Source organism: Jaculus jaculus, chromosome 10, assembly GCF_020740685.1.
Source record: "Jaculus jaculus isolate mJacJac1 chromosome 10, mJacJac1.mat.Y.cur, whole genome shotgun sequence".
Taxonomy (NCBI): Eukaryota; Metazoa; Chordata; class Mammalia; order Rodentia; family Dipodidae; genus Jaculus; species Jaculus jaculus.
In genome coordinates, this window is record NC_059111.1 from 815,761 (window position 1) to 839,785 (window position 24,025).

General features: G+C 44.3%; 1 protein-coding gene and 1 non-coding gene across 2 annotated transcripts; one reads left to right on the forward strand and one right to left on the reverse strand.

Annotated features, from left to right (window-relative positions):
• Positions 1-371: 371 nt before the first annotated feature.
• Positions 372-21,995, reverse strand: LOC123464046 (RNA polymerase-associated protein LEO1-like). Its single transcript, XM_045160565.1, has 8 exons — positions 21,906-21,995; positions 20,594-20,763; positions 19,543-19,627; positions 16,519-16,613; positions 14,048-14,182; positions 10,769-10,901; positions 7,052-7,166; positions 372-451 (listed from the first exon to the last, which is right to left on the reverse strand). The coding sequence occupies exons 1-8, from the start codon at positions 21,993-21,995 to the stop codon at positions 372-374; spliced, it is 903 nt and encodes a 300-aa protein (XP_045016500.1).
• On the forward strand, positions 14,624-14,731 carry LOC123464218. Its single transcript, XR_006639455.1, has one exon. It is a non-coding gene; the product is annotated as a U6 spliceosomal RNA (small nuclear RNA).
• Positions 21,996-24,025: the final 2,030 nt, after the last annotated feature.

Below are 24,025 nucleotides of genomic sequence, written 5' to 3' on the forward strand. Positions count from 1 at the left end.
CCTTAAAGGAGACCTTAACTAAATTAACCCTAGAAACTGGTGGTGAATGGGTAGCCCTCCTTCCATAAATTATGCCCTGCATAAGGCTAGAAACACCCCCTATACCCTAGGCCTAACTCCCTTTGAGATACTACGTGGGAGCCCCCCCCCCCCCCTTCTGCCTAACCTTCAACCTGAGATCCTTGCAGAATTTGACCATCAGAAGTTCCTGGAATCCCTACAAGTTCTCCATAATGTCCAAAAAACATTTGGCTGGATATACCCCAAATCTATCAGTCAGCTTTCCCTCCTAACTCCCACGGCTTTGAACTAGGTGATGAAGTCTGGATTAAGAGACACAATCACAAGACTCAGTCATGCTGGAAAGGCCCTCACACAGTAATCTTGACCACGCCCACAGCTGTGAAGGTTGACAGAGTCAGAAACTGGATACATGACTCCCACGACAAACCTGCAGGACCAGAGACCACTCAACAGTTGCAACACTGATGAGAGAGGCCTCCTGATGACTTGACTCCAGAAGGATGGACGATTCAGCCCCACCCTCTAGACCCACTAAAGCTAAGACTTTACAAATCCTGATGTTGATCTCTGCTATGGGTTTGGCCCTCACTGGACTTAACCCTCATGAGCCATATAACCTCACATGGGTGGTTACTAACACGGCTACAGGGATGATTGTTAATTCCACGTCCCACTCAGCCCCTATTGGAACTTGGTTCCCTGATATAACATTCGACTTGTGCACACTGACTGAAGGGATTGGGATACCTATGGTGAACTCCAAAATTGCTACCACCCAAGCAGGTGCGACATGGTGTGACACACCCCCTTCTATGTCTGCCCAGGGGGCAGGAGATCCAACTCAGAAAACCAAATGGGGGTGGGCGGAATCGTTCTTTTGTGCAGGATGGGGCTGCGAGTCAACAGGAACAATCTCTGGGGACCCAGTTAAGGATGACCTCATTATAGTTAAACAAAGCCCAAGAGTAGACTCACCAGGATGGGGATATGGACTGCAACGCAAACGATCTTGGTGGACCATGTGCTTTTCGTAGCTGTAATCCAATCACTATTAAGTTTACCCCAAAAGGTAAAAAAGCTACCAACTGAAGAGCAGGAAACACATGGGGACTGTAGCTCTATAAACCAAATAGTGATTTGGGGATATTATTCAATATTCAGCTCCTAACTTAAAAGATAAAATTTGGGCCTAAAGTACCACTAGGCCCCAACCTGGTCTTGCCACCCGTTAAAGTGTCACCACAGGAGCAGGAGGCTGTGCCTATCGAAAGGCCCAACCTAACAAATAAGCCTAGAGTGACTTATATCCCAGCCAGGATTCCTGCCTGAAGTCAGGAGCCCAACCCCTATCTGGACCTTGGGACTTATTCCAGGCCACCTAACTCTAGGCCTGAACTCACTGATGACTGCTGGTTCTACTTAGATGCAAGGCCTCCCTTTTAGAAGGAAATAGCCATCCTTGAAGTTACACCACCTCTGAGGATAATGGGGCCCGCTGGTGGCATCACCTGAGCATCAGGAGGCTAACTTTGGAACTGGTTGAAGGGAATGGACTCTGCATTACAGAGGAACATACACCTGGCCCCCATACTCATAGACACCTATGTCACACCACCCAAAAAGTCACAAATCAGTAGATGTACCTCATCCCTCCAGATGACGCCTGGTGGGCCTGCTCTACTGGGTGCTGCTCCAGCTAACTCCTAAGATCCTTTATTATTCAGATGAAGAAATGGAGACTCAACTCTCCCCTCTCCTGAACAGAAGATCAAATCGGGTGGCAGTAGCTGCAGTCCTAGTCTCCACCCTGCTAGGACTCGGCATTGCTGGGGCCACCTGAGAGGGCAACTCAACCCTAGGTCTCCAAGACAACAATTACAAGGCCCTAAGCCTAGCGATGGATGCTGATCTATCTGAGCTAGGAAAGTCCATCTCACATCTTGAGACTTCCTTATCTTCACTAGCCAAAGTTACCCTTCAGAACAGGTGTGGACTAGACCTCCTACTCCTCCAACAAAGTGGACTATGTCTAGCCCTAGGGGAGCAATGCTGTGTTTATGCTAACCATTCAGGAGTCATCAAAGAATCAATGTCTCTAATATGGAAAAGATAACAAGATAGAGAAAAAGAGAGGCAAAAATCCGAAAACTGGTATGAACCCCCCTTTTTTTTTTTTTTTGGTTTATGTTTATTTATTTGAGAGTGACAGACAGAGAAAGAGGCAGAAAGAGAGAGAGAGAGAATGGGCGTGCCAGGGCTTCCAGCCACTGCAGATGAATTCCAGATGCGTGTGCCCCCTTGTGCATCTGGATAATGTGGGTCCTAGGGAATCGGGCCTTGAACCGGGGTCCTTAGGCTTCACAGGCAAGTGCTTAACCACTAAGCCATCTCTCCAGCCCATGAATCCTTTTTTAATTGATCTCCTTGGCTCACGACCCTCCTTTCAGCAGTGGCAGGGCCCCTGATGCCATTCCTACTCACCCTCATCTGTGGTCCCTATATCCTTAACACTCTCACAAGGTTTGCCAAAGAACGTGTGTCTACCATTCAGCTTATGGTATTAAAGTCCCAAGAGCAACCCCTAGACCTCTCTCAAGGATTTGAGATGGAACCTATCTCAAGGGGGGAATGAGAGGATCAAATCTGCTCCAGTTTACAGCTAGGCCTAAGTTTCAGTTTCCCAAAGAGGCAGGCAAGACTTGTGGGAGAAAACATGAACAAAGGGCTGTTAGTCAACAGTGACCCTGACATGTGGCAGGGGAGGACAGCTGCCCAGGGGCCAGAGTCAGTTCCTGCACTACCTCTGGACTATGATGGAAAAAAAGGACTTGCCCGAGATAGCAGGCTCCAGGGCTGAGTCAGCTCCTGCAAAGTCTCTAAAACATGTCCAAAGATGGTAAAATATGGGCCACAGCCAATCACAGGTGTACAAATGTAACTGCTGCTTGCTTAGCCAATCACATTAGAAGATGACCTAACCCTCCTAAAATTCCCCTAGCTGTGCTTAAAGGGGGCCTTCATGCTCCTTTCATGGTCACCATTTTGTATGAATGGGTTGACCCCCACATGCTGGCTGATTCTGCAGAATAAACACTCTGCTTTTACATACTATTTGCGTCCAGGGTCTTTCTTCAGTGATTATCGGACCCTTATATGTCCTTTGGCTTTGCAGGCAGGTGCCTTAACTGATAAGCCATATCTCCAGCCCCAATTTTTTTTAAAGGTAAAGTGGAGCAAGGCATGGTAGAACACACCTTTAATCCCAGCCCTGGGGAGGCAGAGATAGGGCTGCCAGGAATGAGTTTGAGGCCAGCCTGGAACTGCAGAGTTCTAGGTCACTCTGGGCTGGAGGGAAACCTAACATCAAAAAATAAAAATAAGGGGGCTAGAGAGATGGCTTAATGGTTAAGGTGCTTACCTGAAAAACCAAGGACCAATGTTCGATTCCCCAGGACCCATGTAAGCCAGATGTACAAGGGGGTGCACGTATCTGGAGTTTGCAGTGGCTGGAGGCCCTGGCACGCCCATTGTCTGTCTGTCTCTCTCTCTCTCTCTCTCCCATTGTCTGTCTCTCTTTCTCTCTCTCTACCTGCCTATTTCTGTATCTGTCTCTCTCAAATAAATAAATTAAATATTTAAAAAATAAAAAAATTAAAGATGCAGAGTAATTAAGGAAGTCAGCCAATGTTGACTTCTGGCCTGTATGTGCATGTGTGCATACATGCACCTGCATGTCCACATGCATACAAACATGCATATACACACCACTCATACATGCACATGCAAAAAAAATAGATAATATGAACAGCTGGGCATGGTGAGGCAAATTAATTTGTTATCAGTATTATAGTGGTTGAGGCAGAAAGACTGAATTCAAGGCTGTTGGAGACATACCAACACAAGCATGATCAAGAAAACTGGTGGGGGGCTGGAGAGATGGCTTAGTGGTTAAGTGATTGCCTGTGAAGCCTAAGGACCCCGGTTCGAGGCTCGGTTCCCCATGTCCCACGTTAGCCAAATGCACAAGGGGACGCACGCGCCTGGAGTTCATTTGCAGAGGCTGGAAGCCCTGGTGCGCCCATTCTCTCTATATATATCCCTCTATCTGTCTTTCTCTCTGTGTCTGTCGCTCTCAAATAAATTTAAAAAAAGAAAAAGAAAACTGGTGGGTCCTTGAAAACTGGGTGAGAGGAAGGGGCTCATAGAGCAGTTAAGACAAATGTGGACTTCTAGACACAAAAATTACAAATATAGCCAGGCGTGACGGAGCACATCCTTAATCCCAGCACCCCAGAGGCAGAAGTAGGTGGACCGCAGGGAGTTCAAGGCCAATCTAAAACTACATAGTGAATTCCAGGTCAGCATGGGTTAAACCAAGATAGTACCTTGAAAAACAAAAAAGTTACATGTATAAAAGTTGAGGGGAGCTGGGCGTAGTGGTGCACGCCTTTTATCCCAGCACTCAGGAGGCAGAGGAGGATTGCTGTGAGTTTGAGGCCACCCTGAGACTACATAGTAAATTCCAGGTCAGCCTGGGCTAGAGTGAAACCCTACCTCACAAAACCAAAAACAAGAAAAAAAAAAGTTGAGGGGCTGAAGAAATGGCTTAGAGGTTAAGGCACTTGCCTGCAAAGCCAAAGGATCCTGGTTCAGTTCCCCATTTCCCACATAAAGCCAGATGCAAAAGGTGTCACATGTGTCTGGAGTTTGTTTGCAGTGGCTAGAGTTCCTGGTGCACCCATTCTTTTCCTTCCTTCCTTCCTTTCCTTCTTGTCTCTCTCTCCTTCTATCTCTCAAATAAAATCTTTTTTAAAAATTTAGCTGGGCGTGGTGACACACACCTCTAATCCCAGCACTTGGCAGGCACAGGTAGAAGGATCACCATGAGTTTGAGGCCAGCCTGACACTACATAGTGAATACCAGGTCAGCCTGGGATAGAGTTAGACCCTACCTCAAAAAAAAAAAAAAAAACAGAAAAGAATTTTTTTTAAAGTTGAGTCCCTAGGATATAAACAAATCATATGGAAACCAACTTTTTTGGACAATAGAACACTCAGGAACTGTAGATTACTGCTAGAAAGTTTTCAATGCCAGGAATGGGATAACTTCCAGTGAGTTGTTGGCCAGGGAGGTCCCTGATGCCCCCAAAACATTATAGACCATTGCTGAGGCCCTTGGTTTCCCACCAGGAAGAGATGGTAAGACCCTATTGCTGAAGACTCCACATACTTGGGCTGCAAGGTCACTGAGAAGTCCTACTGGAAATGAGCTGAAAACCTCCTCCATGTGGACCAGCTGACAGCTGAAAGAAGCCATTCTGCATGCAGTTCAATGGAAGAAAGAGAAATCACCAGTAAAGATACTCAACAGTGGACACTGCAAGCCTTATTATATTTGGGCAGCCAGGCCAAATGAGCCAATGGGTGCAATAGTGAGTGGCACATCTGTAATGGTGGAAACCAACTGCCCTCTAATTGGACTGGAGGCCAGCTTCCTGAGAGGGAATACATCCCTGATCCTGAAAACTTAAAACAGGGGTAGTCATGAGCCCTAGAGGTGTAACATCTGCTGCTGTCTGGCTAAATGCATATACTATGCTTATCAAACTGCCCCGTAAGCACTTCTTTTAATGTTCATACCTTTATATTAATGCTACTCTCACTTTTGGTAGAGAATCTTCTCTTTTCAGATGGTAGAGACCTTGGGATGACTCAGAAGGTATGACAGTGCTGGGAAGAAGTGACTGGAGTACTGAGTAACATCTCGATCACACCTTCCAAGACTCAGGGTCTAATGCGGAAGAGGTGGCAGAAAGAATGTAAGAGCCAAAGGAAGGGTAGGACTTCTTACAACATGCTCCCCCAGACACAAAATGCCTGGATATCCATGACCTCACAGTGCCTGACACTACCTACACAAGACCATCATAATAGGAGGAAAAGATCATGACATCAAAATAAGAGAGAGGCTGATTGAGATGGGGAGGGGATGTGATGGAGAATAGAGTTTCAAAGGGGATCATGGGGGGAGGGAAGGTGTTACCGTGGGATATTTTTTATAATCATGGAAGTTCTTAATAAAAAAATTTTTTTTGGAAAAGAAAAAAAAAAATGTTGAGTCCCTAAATTATGAAATTAATTGTATGAAGGGACCAAACTGATGCCATGACAGGCTTCAGTAAGGTGCCACCCTAACTAGCCTCAGTTCCAGTTTCCCGGAGATGCAGGCAGACTTCTGAGAAGGAGCGGGCTGTTAATCAACAGTGATCCTGACATGTGGCCAGAAAAGATATCCACCCAGAGGCTGAGTCAGTTCCTGGAGACATGTCCCTTTCGTGCCTTTTGCAACGCTTCTGCCCCAGCCAATCAGAGAAGCACAACTGTAATTGCTGCTTGCCTAGCCAATCATTTTAAAAATTACCTAACCTGCCTGAAATTCCCCTAGACCTAGCTCGCCAAAACCTTAGGACCAATCAAAAGAGTACAAGTACAGCTACTGTTCAAATTAGCCAATCATGTTAGAAAAGACTAAGCCTGCCATAATCCCTCTAGCTGTGCTTCCAAGGAGCCTGCGAGCTTCTCACAGGATTGCCATTATGCATGAATGGTTGACCACCGCATACTGGCTGATTCTGCAGAATAAATACTCTTTGCTTTTATGTACTATTTGAGTCTGGAGTATTTCTTCAGCAATTCTTGGACCCTTACATTGTATATGTAACATATATGTGTAATATACGGGTATGTGTATACACCTTCCTCCACAAGTACGTTTTACTTATTTATTTATTTAAATAGGTCTTGTTTCATTTGGAAATGCCTTATTTTCAGTTGGCCATTGTTGTAGAATGGTCCTAGCCAAAGCAAGCAAGCCAGAGAAAGAGAAAATAAGCCTTTGTACTATACTGTCCTTAGTAATAATATGCGCAAAAAGAGATCAACAGAGCAAAAGTAGGACTGCCACTGATCCCAGAGTTCCCCCTTGGAGACTTTTAGATGGACTCAGACTGGAGGCCCTCTTCCTCACCTTCCACTTGCTCATCACTGTCAAGATCCTGGATAGGGGAACTTGGGCCTTGCTGGTTGTGCATCTTCTGCAGATGGAAGGTTGGGTGAGCAGACATCCCCAAGTGTGCCTTTTTCTGTAAAACAGGAAATGAACTCTTCAATTTAAAAAATGATGCCGGATGTGGTAGCACAAGGTCTTTAATCCCAGCACTCGGGAGGCAGAGGTACAAGGATTGCTGTGAGTTCAAGGCCACCCTGAGACTATAGTGAATTCCGGGTCAGCCTGTGCTAAAGTGAGACCCTACCTCAAAAAAAATAAAATAAAATGAACTGCTTGGGCTGGAGAGTTGGCTTAGCAGTTAAGGTGCTAGCCTGAAAAACCTAATGACCTAAGTTCAGTTCCCCAGTACCCATGTAAAGCCAGATGCACAAAGTGGCACATGCAACCAGAGTTAGTTTACAATGGCTAAAGGCACTGGCATGCCCATTCTCTGTGTCTCTCTTCTCTCTCTCTCTCTCCTTGCAAATAAATAAAAATGTATTTTTAAAAAAATGAACTGGGGCTGGAAATATGGCTTAATTGGTTTTGGCACTTGTCTGCAAAGCCTAAGGACCCACGTTCAACTCCCCAGAACCCACGTAAGCCAGATGCACATGGTGGCTCATGTTTATTTGCAGTGGCAAGAGGTCCTAGCACATCCTTTCTTTCCCTTTCATTCTCCCTCCCTCCCTCTCTCTCTAATAAATAGATATAATAAAAATTTTTAAATGTGCCTATAGTCTCAGCTACTCTGCAGACAAGATTTACTTGAGGCTAGGAATTCAAGGCCAGCCTACTCCACACAGCAAGATTCCATCTCAGAAGGTGAAGCTGGAAATGTTGGTGTATGCTTTTAGTCCCAGCACTCAAGAGGCACAGGTAGGATTCATAGTTGAGTTTGAGGCCAGCCTGAGGCTACAGAGTGAGTTCCAGGTCAGCCTAGACTAGAGTTAGACCCTGTCTTGCAAAAACAAAAGGCAAACAAAACAAAACAAAAAAAGATGGGAATTCTCATCACTTTTTTGTTGTTGTTTGTTTGTTCATTTGTTTTTGTTTTACAAGGTAGGATCTCGCTCTAGCCCAGGCTGACCTGGAATTCACTCTGTACTCTTAGGATGGCCTAGAGCACGTGGTGATCCTCCTACCTCTGCCTCCTGAGTGTTGGGATTAAAGGTATGTACCACCACCCCTGGCTTCATCACCTTTTTTTTTTTTTTTTTTTTTGGTTTTTTGAGGTAGGGTCTCACTCTGGTCCAGGCTGACCTGGAATTAACTCTGTAGTCTCAGGGTGGCCTTGAACTCAAGGTGATCCTCCTACCTCTGCCTCCTGAGTGCTGGGATTAAAGGCATGCACCACCACGCCCGGCTCTCATCACCTTATTTTTAAAAATATTTTTATTTATTTATTTTCATACAGAGAGAGAAAGACAGAGAGAATGGGTGTACCAGGGCCTCCAGCCACTGCAAATGAACTCCAGATGCATGTGGCACCTTGTGCATCTGGCTTTATATGGGTACTGGGGAATCAAACTTGGGTCATTAGGCTTTGCAGACATGCGCCTTAACTGATGAGCCATCTCTTCAGCCCCTCCACCTTATTTCTGAGACAGGATCTCTCACTGAACCTGGAGCTGACCAATTAGGCTAGAATGACTGACCAGCAAGCCCCAAGGATCCTACTGTCTTCACCTCCTTGGTGCTGGGATTTAAGGAATGCAGCACCACATCTGGATTTTACATAGGTATGAGGAATCCAACCTTGGGTCCTTGTCTTATGTGGCAAGCAGTTTATTGAGTGAATTGTCTCTCCAGGCCCCTGTAGCTCCATTTACAAAGCATGTGCTTGCCTAGCTTTGGGAAGACCCATCTTGTCTCCAGAGTGCAGTCTTCTTTTTTTGTTTTGTTTGTTTTTCGAGGTAGGGTCTCACTCTAGCCCAGGCTGATCTGGAATACACTATGTAGTCTCAGGGTGGCCTTGAACTCACAGTGGTCCTCCTACCTCTGCCTCCTGCATGCTGTGATTAAAGGTGTGCACCACCACACCTGGCTTAGTCTTCTTTTGTACCTGTCACCACACAGGAGATCATTTGGATTGATGTGAAGAGGCCCTGATTAGAAATGGCACAGGTATAACCGTGGGAGCTCTACCATCCTCTGTACTGCCACTTATAGCTCAGAAGTGACCAGCCTGTAAGCCTCCCTCCCACATCCAGGGGCCTCCTAAAGTGAATTCCTAGGGCAGTGGAGGCTGGTTCTACCCATCTCTGAGCCACATGGCCCCTGAGCTGCCAAGGAAGGCCCCACCAATTCCCAAGGTTTCCAGATACTCCTACTGTTGCTGTCAACCCAGGGAACTCACAGCAGGATAGGGAGGCCCCACCAGGGGATCCCTAGGCCATAAGACAGAGCCTTCACTGCTTTTCAGCTGCCTAGCAATCCATACTTAAGGCTTCAAAAGGCTGGACTAGTCAGACAAGTCAAAACGATTCTTTTGCCTTCCTATTCCATGTATTTTTTTCTGTGGTACTAGGGATCAAACCCTTGGCCTTGTGCATACTCAGCAAAGTTCTTTACCACTGAGCTATCCCTGCAGACTTCCTATATTTTAATAGTTTTATGTGATCAGTTTTTCTTTGAACTCTTAGATTAGGAGAGTACCTGAGGCTTTACTTAGCTACAATCTCACAGCAACTGTTGACATTACTATGCTTAAACTATGAAGGGTAATTTGGCTCCCAGACACTCACAACAAATAAAATAGAACAGCTATAACAAATAATGACCAGGCATGGTGACATACACCTTTAATACCAGCTCTGGGGAAGCAGAAGTAAGAGGATCACTATGAATTTGAGGCCACCCTGAAATTATATAGTGAATTCCAGGTCAGCCTGGACTACAATGAGACTCTACCTCAAACAAACAAGATGAATGAATGAATTAGAGTTGGAGAGATGGCTTAGCAGTTAGAGTTGCTTGCTTGCAAAGCCTGACCCAGGTTTGATTCCCTAGTACCCACCCACATAGATCCAGATGCACAAAGTGGTGCATTCATTTGGAGATCATCTGTAGTGGCAAGAGGCCCTAGTGTCTCTATTCTCTTTCTTGAGGTAGGGTCTCACTCTAGCCCAGGCTGACCTAGAATTCACTATGTAGTCTCAGGCTAGCCTTGAACTCATGGCAATCCTCCTTCTTCTGCCTCCTGAGTGCTGGGATTAAAGGCACGTGCCACCATGCCTGGCTATAAAAATATTTTTAAAAAGAAATAATGAGGACTGAAGTGATGGCTAAGCAGTTAAGGCATTTGCCTGTGAAGTCAATTGATCCAAGTTCAATTCCCTAGCACCCATGTAAGCCAGACGCACAAGGTGGCACATGCATCTGGAGTTCATTTGCAGTGGCTACAGGCCCTGGTGAGCCCTCCCCCCCCTCTCTCTCTCAAATAAATAAAATAATTTTTTAAAAATGAATTAAGCCAGGTATGGTGGTGCACACCTTTAATCCCAGCACCTGGGAGGACTGCCACGAGTCCAAGGCCATCCTGAAACTACATAGTGAATTCCAGGTCAGCCTGAGCTAGAGCAAGACCCTACCTCAGAAAACAACAACAACAAAACAAAAAAATTAATTCTCTGGAAAAGAGAGCTCTTAGTGCACACACAAAAAATGTCTTAGCTTAAAATGTAGCAAACATACCTTGGTCATTTTTGTATGTAGACACTCAGGATCATGACCAGCCATTGGCAGGATTCTAATTTGTGTCTTTGAAGTTCTGTTCACAGGTGACAGGGTCATCTTTCTATATGTGGCACTGTCTGTAAAGTGAGGTCTGCCAGGAAATGAACAAAAAATATCTGTCTCACAGTTCACTAGGACTCTTTGAAATACCCATGTATAGCCTCATATCTAGTAGAGCAAGAAGACAGGATGACTGTTCTCCAGCTCCTTGAGTTTTTTCTCTGCCCTACCTCTCTTAGAAAGCTGATTACAGTGAGCAGGAGTGGGGAGGAGGGAAGGAGAAGCAGGTGGCCAGGTCATGAGCCTTTAGGAGAACACCCCAACTGTAATCACATGAGAGAAGGAACATGAAGTCTCGGGCATACAGGTCAGAATTAAAAGTTGATCCCTCCTGGGCTGGAGAGATGGCTTAGCGGTTAAGCACTTGCCTATGAAGCCTGAGGACCCTGGTTCGAGGCTCGATTCCCCAGGACCCATGTTAGCCAGATGCATAAGGGGGCGCACGCATCTGGAGTTCATTTGCAGTGGCTGGAGGCCCTGGCACGCCCATTCTTTCTCTCTCTCTCTGTCTATTTGCCTCTCTCTCTCTCTCTGTCACTCTCAAATAAATAAAAATGAACAAAAAAAAATTTTTTAAAAAAAGTTGATCCCTCCACCTGAATACACCAGAAGGACAGCAAGCCACAGTAGCAGGAGGGGCACCATGACAGTCCAGGAGGACAAGACAAGAATCCCAGCACAGAAAGATGCCTTCCTATCCAGGTATGATTGCACACACCTGTAGTCCTAGCTCTCAGGAAGCTGAGGCTGTAGGATTGTCAAGTTTGAGGCCTTCCTGGGTTATACAGCAAACCTGTCACAAACAAGAAATGCCTTCCTGATTATCAAATGGCATCTTTTTTGTTTTGTTTTTTCGAGGTAGGGTCTCACTCTAGCTGACCTGGAATTCACTATGTAGTCTCAGGGTGGCCTCAAACTCTCAGTGATCCTCCCACCTCTGCCTCCTGAGTGCTGGGACTAAAGGTGTGCACCACCATGCCTGGATGAAACAGCAGCTTTTTACTATGTGCCTAAGTCAGTGTGAAGCATGAACACAATGGAAAGAAGCACAAAGAACTGTATATTTCAGAGAACCTTCTAGAAGACATTAAGAGATTAAACTGAGCACTATTTATTGTGACAGGTTTACACATAATGCTTTATATTTTGTTTTTCTTTATACAACATCTGTGTGGGATGGTGGGATGGTGAATTGTCAATTTGATTGGATGTGGACTCACCCGGAAACAAGTCCCCGGGCTGTGCGTGAGTGGCACCACCCTGCCTGGGGCCCGGCTGGCTGAGCCTCAGCACTCATCATCCTGCCTTCGGAACGGGTACAACGTAAGAAGCTCTACGATGTGCTCTGCTGCCATGCCCTCGCACCGCTGAGGGCTGTACCCGTGAACACTAAGCCTAAAGAAACCCTTCCTTCTTTTTTTTTTTTTGTTTTTTGTTTTTTTTTTTTTCAAGAGGTAGAGTCTTACTCTACCCCAGCCCAGGCTGACCTGGAATTCACTATGTAGTCTCAGGGTGGCCTGGAACTCACTGGAGATCCTCCTGCCTCTGCCTCCCCAGTGCTGGGATTAAAGGCATGTGCCACCAAACCCGGCTTCTTTTTTTTGAGGTAGGAACTCATATTAGCCCAGGCTGACCTGGAATTCACCATGTAGTCTCAGGGTGGCCTCAAACTCACGATGATCCTCCTACGTCCACCTTCTGAGTGCTGGGATTAAAGGCGTGCACCATCACACCCAGCTCCTTACATTGCTTTTGTCAGGTATTTGGTTGTAGCTACAAGAAAAGTGACTAACACAGATAGACAAATTTCCATTTTTATACCTAATGAAACTGAACTACTTAGATTGAGACCTCAAAGTCTTTTTAAAAACATAATTTCCATATAATATTCACTCATTTAAAAATGTTTATTATTTTATGGAAGCAGACAGAAAAACAATGGGCATGCGGGTGGCTCTAGCCACTGCAAACAAACTCTAGAGGCATGCATAACTTTGTGCATCTGGATTTACGTGGGTACTGGAGAATCAAACCTAGGTCATGCAGGCATGTGCCTTAACCGCTAAGCCATCTCTCCAGCCCCACAGCTTTTTGTTTGTTTGTTTGTTGTTTTTTAATTTACACAATGATATACCTCTGAGGGAAAGCTGACTTCAGTGGTGAAAAGGTGTCAGAGAGGATGCAGCCAGACCCATAGCAGAAAGCCTACCTGACCCAGGCTTTGTGTGGGCACAGGCTGTAGACGCCTCGGACAGTTGAAGAGTTACAGCCTGTCGCCCCGTTGTAGTAGCACACAGTTAGTGCCACATGGTGATGATCATTCAGCTTTCTCAAGCCTGTCTCACTAGAGGGACAAGGCACACTGAGCATAGCACTGACCAAAGAGAATGTACCATAGTGTGAGCTAGCTACCTGAGAAATCAACTTGTAGTTAATGTGTGAAAATTGTATTAGAACCAGCACATGGTCCTTGGCAAGAAACATTATGGACTTAGGCCAATCAGAAAGGCCAGGCTTTTTGCATAACAACTTTGCTGTCCATCAGCTGTAAGTGGCAACATGTGTATAAAAAGTGACCCTGGGGCTAGAGAGATGGCTTAGCGGTTAAGCGCTTGCCTGTGAAGCCTAAGGACCCCGGTTCGAGGCTCAGTTCCCCAGGTCCCATGTTAGCCAGATGCACAAGGGGGCGCACGCGTCTGGAGTTCCGTTTGCAGAGGCTGGAAGCCCTGGCGTGTCCATTCTCTCTCTCTCCCTCTATCTGTCTTTCTCTCTGTGTCTGTCGCTCTCAAATAAATAAATAAATAAATTTTTTAAAAAAGTGACCCTGCTGGGCAAGGTGGCACATACCTTTAATCCCACCACTTGGGAGGCTGAGGTAGGAGGATCCATGTGAGTTGAAGGCCAGCTTGAGACATAGTGAGTTCCGGGTCAGCCTGGGCTAGAGCAAGACCCTACCTCAAAAAAAAAAAAAAAAAAAAAAGCTACCTGAGAGATGCCTCAGTGGTTAAAGCACTTGCCTGCAAATCCTTAACAACCTTGGCAGTACCCACATAAGGCCAGATACACAAAATGGCACAGGCATCTGAAAGTGCATTTGCAGCAGCTAGAAGCCCTGATGTATCTATTTTCTTCCCCCCCTCCTCTCGCAAATAAATTAATAAATAATTTTTAAGTTACCTAAAGGTAAGTTTAGACTTAAAGATGGCTTGTCCTCGCAGACCAGTGTCTTCCCTTATAAACAGCTGGTTGTGATTGTCCTGAAGTGGAACTTTATAAATATCAAACACTTCACTGCCTAAATGCAGGGACATGCTGGAAAGGAGAAACAATGTTTTAGAGTGATATTTAGTGAGTGTACAGCACCTATTCTGATTACTTACTTAAAATATCATGGAACTAGAAGTTTCTGTCATCCTAAACTCACCAGGAAAAAATGCTATCAATAACCTACTTCCAAGTTTGCCATGATAGTGCATATCTATAATCCTAGCACTTGGGAGATGAAGGCAGAAAGATCAAGGTCAAAGTCAACAACATAGTGAGTTCAAGCCCAGCCTGATCTATACAAAACTGTATCTCAAAAAGAAAAAAGGCCAGGCGTGGTGGTGCACGCCTTTAATCCCAGCACTTGGGAGGTAGAGGTGGGAAGACTGCCATGAGTTCAAAGCCACCCTGAGACTACACAGTGAAGTCCAGGTCAGTCTGAGCTAAAGTGAGACCTTACCTTGAAAAAACAAAACAAAACAAAAAAATGTCCTCTCTTCGATTGCACGTATACTAAAATTGGGACTACACAGAGATTAATTAGCATGGCCCTTGTGCAAGGATGACATGCAAATTCATGAAGCGTTCCATATTTTCAAATAAAGTTTTATAATTCTTTGAAAAAGTTTAAAAGGAGCTAGAGAGATGGCTCAACAGTTTAGGCACTTGCCTGCAAAATCTAAAGGCCCAGGTTTGATTCCCCACTATCCACATAAAGCCACATGCACAGAGTGGCACATGCATCTGGAGTTTGTCTGTAGTGGCAGAAGGCCCTAAAACGTCCCTTCTATCTCTCTCTGTTTGTCTGTCTCTCTCTCTCCTTGCAAATAAATTTTAAAAATAAATAAAAGCCAGGTGTGGTGGTGCACACTTTTAATCTAAGCACTTGGGAGGCAAAGGTAGGAGGACTGCTGTGAATTCCAGGTCACTATACACACACACACACACACACACACACACACACACACACACACACACCTGCTTACAAAGGGATAAATAAAAACATTAAAAAAAATAGGAGGACAGCAAGATATTTTCTTTAGCGGTGTAGCCACTAGTAAGTTGTCCACACTCTGGTAGAGAACCCACACATACCCCTATGTTTATCTAAGCAATTGAAGCTCAGTGGATCACAAAAATATAAAAAGACATCAGTGGGGCATGGTGGGGCATGCTTTTACTCCCAGCCCTCAGGGAAGCAGAAGTAGGATTGTTGTGAGTTCGAGGCCAGACTAGGAATACAGAGTTCCAGGTCATCTGGAGTGAGACCCTACTTCAAAAATCAAACAACAACAACAACAAAAAGCCAGGCATAGTGGTACATGCCTTTAATCCCAGCACTCACTTGGGAGGCAGAGGTAGGAGGATCACCGTTGAGTTCAAGGCCACCCTAAGAATTCCAGGTCAGTCTGGGCTAGAGTGAGACCCTACCTCTGAAAAAAAAAACAAAAAAAAAAAGATGGCATTTAAGTAAAAGGGTAGAAGAGGGATTAGTTAGGAAGGAGGGGTTCAAGTAATATTGGAAGTAGGGGACAAGAGAAGGCAATGGAGACAAAAATGACCAAAATATATCATATACATATATGAACTTGTCAATAAGTAAAAAAGTTATAGCTGGGCATGGTGGCGCACACCTTTAATCCCAGCACTCAGGAGGCAGAGGTAGGAGGATCGCTGTGTGTTCATGGCCACCCTGAGACTATACAGTGAATTCCAGGTCAGCCTGGTCTAGAGAGTAAGACCTTACCTGAAAAATGAAAAATAAATAAAAATAAATAAGCCAGGCATGGTGGCATATGCCTTTAATCCCAGCACTTGGGAGGCAGATGTAGTAGGATTGCCAAGAGTTTGAGGCCACCCTGAGACTACATATTGAATTCCAGGTCAGCCTGGACTTAGTGAAACTCTACCTCCACCCCCCCACCCAAAGTTATGATTATAAGGATGTTATTGTGTATATGAAACTAAATTCAGCAATAACTAATGTTTCAATAAAAAGGAAAATCTCTTCAAAGTAAAAGGTGGTCAAGTCTATCTTTTCAACTTGAAACAGAATTATCTTATAATTTTCTCATTCTCTACCACTTTACTAGAAAACAGAAGTTTTTAAATTCTTCATTTCAAATTGTTAGCCTTTTATGCTGACAAGGAGATACTAGGGGTTTGATCCCACCTAGGGTCAGGTCTTGTGTCTCCCACCAGCGGACCGACCTACAGAGCTCCAACCATACTCATCTCGTTCAGGTTCCCCACGTAACGCCAGGAGCCAGATTTTCTTCCTTCTCTAATGACAATGACAATGACTCCAAAATAAGTTCCTACACAGAAAATGTCATTCACCCCAGCTTTTCCCAGGTGTTTCAGTGCAGGCACATGGTGCTGACCTTCCATCTGACCACTTGACTATCCGAGTATTGCTTTCTTTAATTTTATATCCTTCTTTGTCCCGACGTACCCTCCAACGTATGGTATTTTCCACCTGGTTCAAAATACAAAGGTATTACACAACCAATTAAACTAACCAGATGTTCTTTTTTCCTTAAATGATTTATATTCATATCCCAAGAATAGGTCATAAAAGAACAGCTGGTTTAGTAACACTAAAGCCCATCTGCTATAAATTCCTAGAGACGCTGGTTAAACTAACCAGGTATCTTGTGCACACCTTCCTAAGGTCCAGGTCATAGCAGTGGAAGAAGCCAAGCAGGGTGCAGCTGCCAGTGCTCTCAGACACATTGCACTCCAAAGGACAGAACACAAGGCTTTGGTCCGCATAAGGCAGGCAGTTACAATTGAGACCTTGCGCCAGGCATGGTGGCACACGCCTTTAATCCCAGCCCTCAGAAGGACAGAGATAGGAAGACTGCCGAGAGTTCGAGGCCAGCTGAGACTACATAGTGAACTCCAGGTCAGCCTGAGCTAGAGTGAGACCCTACCTCAAAAAAAAAAAAAAACAAAGCAAAAAAAAAATTGAGACTTTGCAGCCTGGAGAGATGGCTTTGTGGTTAAAGACATTTGCTTGCAAAGCCTGGTTCCATTCCCCAGTGCCCACGTGGTGCCAGATGCATATGGCGCATATAGTCAGGTGTGGTGGTGTATGCCTTTGATCCCAGCACTTGGGAGGCAGAGATAGGAAGACAGCTGTAAGTTTGAGGCCAACCTGAGACTACAGAATGAATTCCAGGTCTGTCTTGGCTAGAACAAGACCCTACCAAAAAAAAAAAAAAAAAAAAAAAATGTGGGACTGGAGCGACGGCTCAGTGGTAAAGGCACTTACTTGCCTGTGAAGCCTAAGGACCCAGGTTCAATTTCCCATTACTCACATAAGCCAGATGCACAAAGTGGCACATGTATCTAGAGTTTGTCCACAGTGGCTAGAGGCCCTGGTGCACCCATTCTCTCTCTCTCTCTCTCTAATTAATTAACTTTTTTAAAGTGGTACATGCACTTGGAGATTGTTTGGAGTGGTGGAAGGTCCTGGTGTGCCCATTCACTTTTTTCTTTTTTTCTCTCGCTCATAAACAAACACTTTTTAAAGATGAGACCTTGCCGGGCGTGGTGATGCACGCCTTTAATCCCAGCACTTGGAAGGCAGAGGTAGGAGGATCACCGTGAGTTCGAGTCCACCCTGAGAATACATAGTGAATTCCAGGTCAGCCTGGGCTAGTGTGAAACCCTACCTTGAAAAATCAACAACAACAACAAAAAGACCTTGGGGTTGGAGAAGTAGTTCAGGGGATATAAGTGCTTGCTTTGCAAGCATGATAACTCTCGTATGGAACCCCAGAATATGCATAAAGCCAGATGCAATCTCAACCCTCTGTATGCGCTCACCCTTACACACGGACACACACAAGTATAAAATAAAAACAGCCAGGTATGGTGGCACACACTTTTAGTCCCAGCACTGGAGAAGCAGAGGCAGGAGGATTGCCATAAGTTTGCAGACAGCATGGGACTAGAGTGAGATCCTGCCTCAAAAAAAAAAAAAATACATATATATATAATTTGGGCTGAAGAGATAGCTCAACAGTTAAAGCACTTGCTTGCAAAGCCTAAGGACCCAGGTTTGATTCCCCAGTACTACACAAGTAAAGCCAGATGCACTAGGTGGCCCATGCTTCTGAGTTTGTTTGCAGTGGTTAGAGGTCCTGGCACGCCCATTCTCTTTCTATATGTATATGCTTCTTTCTCTCTCTCTCTCATAAAAAAATAAAATATTTTTTTAATTAATTTAAAAAATAAAAATTAATTAATTTAAACTGGGCGCGGTGGCGCATGCCACCCAGCACTCAGGAGGCAGAGATAGAAGGATTGCCATAAATTCAAGGCCACCTTGAGACTACATAGTGAATTCCAGGTCAACCTGGGCTAAAGTGAAACCCTACCTCAAAAAAACAAAAATAAATAAATAAAAATACAAAGTTAAAAAAGAGAAAAACCAAACACTTCTGGGCATGGTGATGCACACCTTTAATCCCAGCACTTAGGAAGAAGAGGTAGGAGGATCACTGCGGAATTCGAAGCCAGCCTGGAACTACAAAGTGAGCTCAAGGTCGGCCTGGACTAGAGCAAGACTGCCTTGAAAAAACAAAAAAAAAAAACTAGCCCATTGTAGTGGCTCATGCCTTTAATCCCAGCACTTGGAATGCTGAAGTAGGACTGCAGTATATTTGAGGCCAATCCACTATAGAGTTAGTTCTAGGTCAGCCTGGGCTATATTAAGAGTCTGTCTCAAATAAATCAAGTAATTAAATAAACAAACTGGGTGTGGTGGTGCATGCTTTTAACCCCAGCACTCAGGAGGCACAGATAGGAGGGTTGCCTTGAGTTCGAGGCCACCCTGAGACTACATAGTGAATTCCAGGTTAGCCTGAGCTCGAGTGAGACCCTACCTCGAAAAAAATGAAAAATAAAATAAATTAACAAGCAAGCAAACAGAGACCTTTGCTGAGGATGCAACTCAGTGGTAAAGTACTTGCTTAGCAAACACAAGATTCCTGTTCTATTCCCAGCACCATTTAAAAAAAGACCTCTGGGCTGGAGAAATGGCTTAGCAGTTAAGGCCTGCAAAACCTAATGACCCAGGTTGAATTCCCCAGAACCCACATAAGACGGATGCACAAAGTGGCGCATGTGTCTGGACTTTGTATGTACTGGCTAAAGGCCCTGACTCACCCATTCTCTAACCCCCTTCTCTCTCAAAAAGAGGGAAGAAGAGGAGGAAAAGGGAGAAGAAAAAGAAGGAAAAACTCATTGGGTGTGGAAGTATATGCCTGTAGTCCCAAGACTAGGAAGGCTGAGGTGGGAGGGTTCAAGACCAGCTGGGCAATATAGGAAGAACTTAATTCAAAAGAGGTTGGGAGGCCGGGAACCAAAGGTAATGGTAATAGAACAGAAGGGAATACCTTTAATTTTAACCTGGTCCTGTCTTCCTCATAAAGCACTGTCTCATTTTCAAATTCATCTTCATAAAGCTGAGGATCAAAAGGTCTAAAAATTGTTTGTTAATGGCCTATTAGTCATTATGAATGAAGGATACTATACATTAACCATCTCTACACACATCAATGTTTCTGAAGTCACAGTAGACAAATAATTTTATTCAAATCTTCAAGGTAGCATGCAAGTTACTGTACTTCCTTAAATTGCCAGACATAAAATCCAAATGTGACTAAAAATTCAAGATATTCTTTGAAAAATATTTTGCATAAAGTACAGATAAGCTGGGCGTGGTGGTACATGCCTTCAATCCCAGCACTTGGGAGGCAGAGGTAGGAGGATCGCTGTGAGTTCGAGGCCAGCCTGGGACCACAGAGTGAATTACAGGTCAGCCTGGGCTAGAGTGAGACCCTACCTGAAAAGACCAAAAAAAAAAAAAAAAAAAAAAAAAAAAAAAGTACAGATAATACAGTCCGTCTTCCTATACTTTACTGAAGTGTGTTGTGTCCTCCTGCACAAGAGCAGGTGCCTATGTGCCTTAGTGAATACAACCAACCAACACTAATGTCAAAAATCATTCATTGTCTTTTCTAGATTCACAGTGGCAGTTTCACTGAACATCTGTGATTTCTCTGGCATCTTTCTCACACTCATTTTCTAATTTGTCAGCGTCACACTAGTGACATAATCACATGATGTCTGCTTATTTACAGGAAAAGTACCAAAACACTAGAAGGATTACTAGCATTTGAACTTTCACCAGTAATTTGTTTTTCTATGTGACATATTTTTTTCAGTTACATGAGAAGTATTCCATCTTGTGATTAGTCAACTCATGATACATAACAAAAACATTTACATTCTACAGTTTTTCGAGACAGGATCTCACACTAGCCCAAGCTGGCCTTGAACTTATGTTGATCCTCCTACCTCCACCTCCCTAGTACTGCACCACCATGCCTGGCTATTCTACATAGTTTCATTCAGCATCTTGACATTGTTATTCAGTTCTCTTACTTGGGTTCTATTCTGAGAGACCTGGGTAATTTAACAAAATGTAATTCATTTCCCAAATCAGAGTTGATACTGGGAATTTCAACTTCTATTCTGCTTTCAGAAGTGGACTCTTCCGCCTGCTGGTCCTGAGGTGCTCCACGTTTACCCTGAGAAGAATCAGAATGGCAGAGCTTGAAGAGACAGTGAAAATGTTCCAGTTGTGCCATGTACCTGCAGAGGCAGGTTAGACAGTAAGCAAATTCAGATACCACTCTGGGGATAAAACAGCAACCCCTCCAAGTCCCCCCTCAAAAGCTTATGTTCACCTCTACCACCCCTCACATGAACACACAAACCCCCATGAGAAATAAGATATGTTAATATACAATACATTCTGTTACCGTATCTGTTTTACATAAGATATTCAATAACAGAAGTGTGATATAATTCAGCTGTCAATATTTAGTAACTATTAAAATCAGAAAAGACAAAACAAAAAGAAAAATCAGAGAAGATTATCAACACAGTCTGCACTTCTTGGCATATGTTTGAACAAAGAAAACCTTTTAAACCAAAGGCTTTCACATCATGAATCCTCCTAGTCTAGCCCAGGTTTGCCACCAGTCTCACTCTGTATCTTTTGCTATGCCCAAAATGCCATACAGTAAAGAAAGTTAGCTGAGCATGATGGCACATGCCTTTAATACCAGCACTCAGAGGCAAAGGCAGGAGATCGCTGAGTTTGAGGCCAGCCCAGAGCTATAGAGTGAGTTCCAGGTCATCCTGGGCTATAGTGAAACCCTACCTCACAAAAAAGAAGGTGCTGGAGAGATGGCTTACCAATTAAGGAGCTTGCCTGCAAAGGCTAAGGACCCATGTTCAACTCTCCAGGTTCCATGTTAGCCAGACACACAAAATGACACAAACACACAGAGTTGTATGTGCGCATAAGGGGGCACAAGCATCTGGAGTTCCACTGCAGTGGCTAGAGGCCCTAGCAAGCCGATTCTCTCTCTTTCTCTTTTGCATTAAAAAAAAATAAAAAGCTGGGTGGGAGATGGCTCAGCATATAAAGATACTTGTTGCAAAGCCTGTCAGCCTGGGTTCAATTCTCCAGTACCCACATAAAAAAAGATAGATGCACAAAGTGGTACATGTGTCTGGGGTTCATTTACAATGGCAAGAGGCCCTAGTGCACCCCTCCATTTCTCTTTCTCTTATTTTAAAAAAGAAAGCTACCACATGCTGCTATCCATCTTCTTCCCGAGAGACAGACCCATCAGCCTCTGAACCTTTTTCCTTAGTTCTAGTAGAATCAACTGTAGCTGGGAACTGTACTCACAACAGGGTGCCCTGGAATAGGCACTTGGGTGTCCTTGTCACTCTCTGAAGAAATGTCATCTATATCTCCGAACAGATCCATGGTCCCACAATAATCTTCAATGTGGAGGAAATACACGGTATTAACTGGTCTCACCAAAGCTCTTTCCATAATTCTCCAACATACTCCCAATGTACATTTAATCAAACAAGTCTATTAAACCAGCCTCAAGCCGGTTGTCCAAGCCACTCACTAGAATGTCTCTGGAGAAGGAAGGAGACTGCTTTTTTGTTGTTGTTGTTTTATGTTTGTTTTTCAAGGAAGGCTCTGAGCTCTCACTGTAACCCAGGTTGATTTGTAAATCACTATGTAGTCTCAGGCTGGCCTCCAAACTCACAGTGATCCTCTTACCTCTGCCTCCTGAGTGCTGAGATTAAAGGCATGTGCCACCATGCCCAGCTGTGATAGCCATTTATTGACAACTTCCATAATTATAGAAATAAACCAAGATAATTCCCTCCCCGCTATTTGATAGCCATTTTTAAAATAGTTCCCAAGGAACCAAGCACACACCTGGAAGCCTAGCTCTTAGGAAGTGGTGGAGGGAGGATTAGGAATTTGAGTCTGGCCTGGTCTACATGAGACTCTGTCTCAAAACTAAAAAAAGAAAACTGGGCATGGGGGTATATGCCTTTAATCTCAGCACTTGGGAAGAGGAGGGAGAAAGGAGGATTGCCATGAGTTCGAGGCCACCCTGAGACTACATAGTGAATTCTAGGTCAGCCTGGGCTAGAGTGAGACTCTACCTCAAAAAATTATACAAAGGGGAAAGTGTGGGGGAGGGAGGGAGGGAATTAACATGGGATATTTTTTATAATCATGGAAAATGCTAATAAAAATTTAAAAAGAAATAAAACTACATAAAAAAATAATAAACAATAATAACAATAGTAATTTTTTTTTTTTTTTTTGGTTTTTCGAGATAGGGTTTCACTCTAGCCCAGGCTGACCTGGAATTCACTATGTAGTCTCAGGGTGGCCTCAAACTCACAGCCATCCTCCTACCTCTGCCCCCCAAGTGCTGGGATTAAAGGCGTGAGCCACCACACCCACCAATAAATTTTTTTTAACACACCAAAAATGGGATGGTCCCCAGTGAGTCCTCTGATTTTGATGTTTTCATGTCCTTTATGTGACAGTAGTCTGTGGGATTAATGAAATACAGGCTTGCTTCTTTTTTCATTTCATTTCATTTTATTTATTTATTTTTGGTTTTTCAAGGTAGGGTCTCACTCTAGCCCAGGCTGACCTGGAATTCACTATGTAGTCTCAAGGTGAACTTGAACTCACAGCCTCTGCCCCCCAAGTGCTGGGATTAAAGGCGTGCACCACCATGTCCGGCTCACAGGCTCACTTCTAGGACTGGGCTATGAATTGTGAATACCAGTGTGGCTCCTCTGTCTTGCTGTTTTGTCTTGGGTCAGTTACTCAGGGGAAGCAGCTGCTATGGTGTGAGGACACACACTGCCTATGGGGACACCCATGTGATGAGAACAGACTTCTGCCAAGTGCTTTATGAACACCATGGGAATGGAACCTTTAGCTCCATGCAAACCAGATAATACAGTGCAGCTGTATAAGAGGCTAAAAGTCAGAGCCTCACAGCTAAGCCATTCATGAATTCCTGACCCTGAGAATCTTAGTGAGAAAGTATGTTGTTACAAACTGCTATGGGTAGGGATAATTTGTTACACAGCAAAGATAACCAAAACAGTCACCCAGGAAACACTTTCTCCATGCTACCAAGGACCCAGGCTTAACTCCCCAGAACCCACATAAGCCAGATGCACAAATGACATATGTGCACAAGGCAATATGTGTACACAGGTGGCGTATGTGTCTGGACTTTGACTGGAGTGGCTAGAGGCCCTGGCATGCCAATTCTCTCTCTCATAAAAGTAAAATAAAATTTTAAAAAGAATGATCAAGGTGGTGGAAATATAAGAGTCAAAGGAAGGGTAGAACTCCTTACAATGTGCTCCTCCAGACACAAAATAGCCTGGATATCCACGACCTTGCAGCACCTGACACTACCTACACAAGACCATCATACCAGGAGGAAAAGATCATGA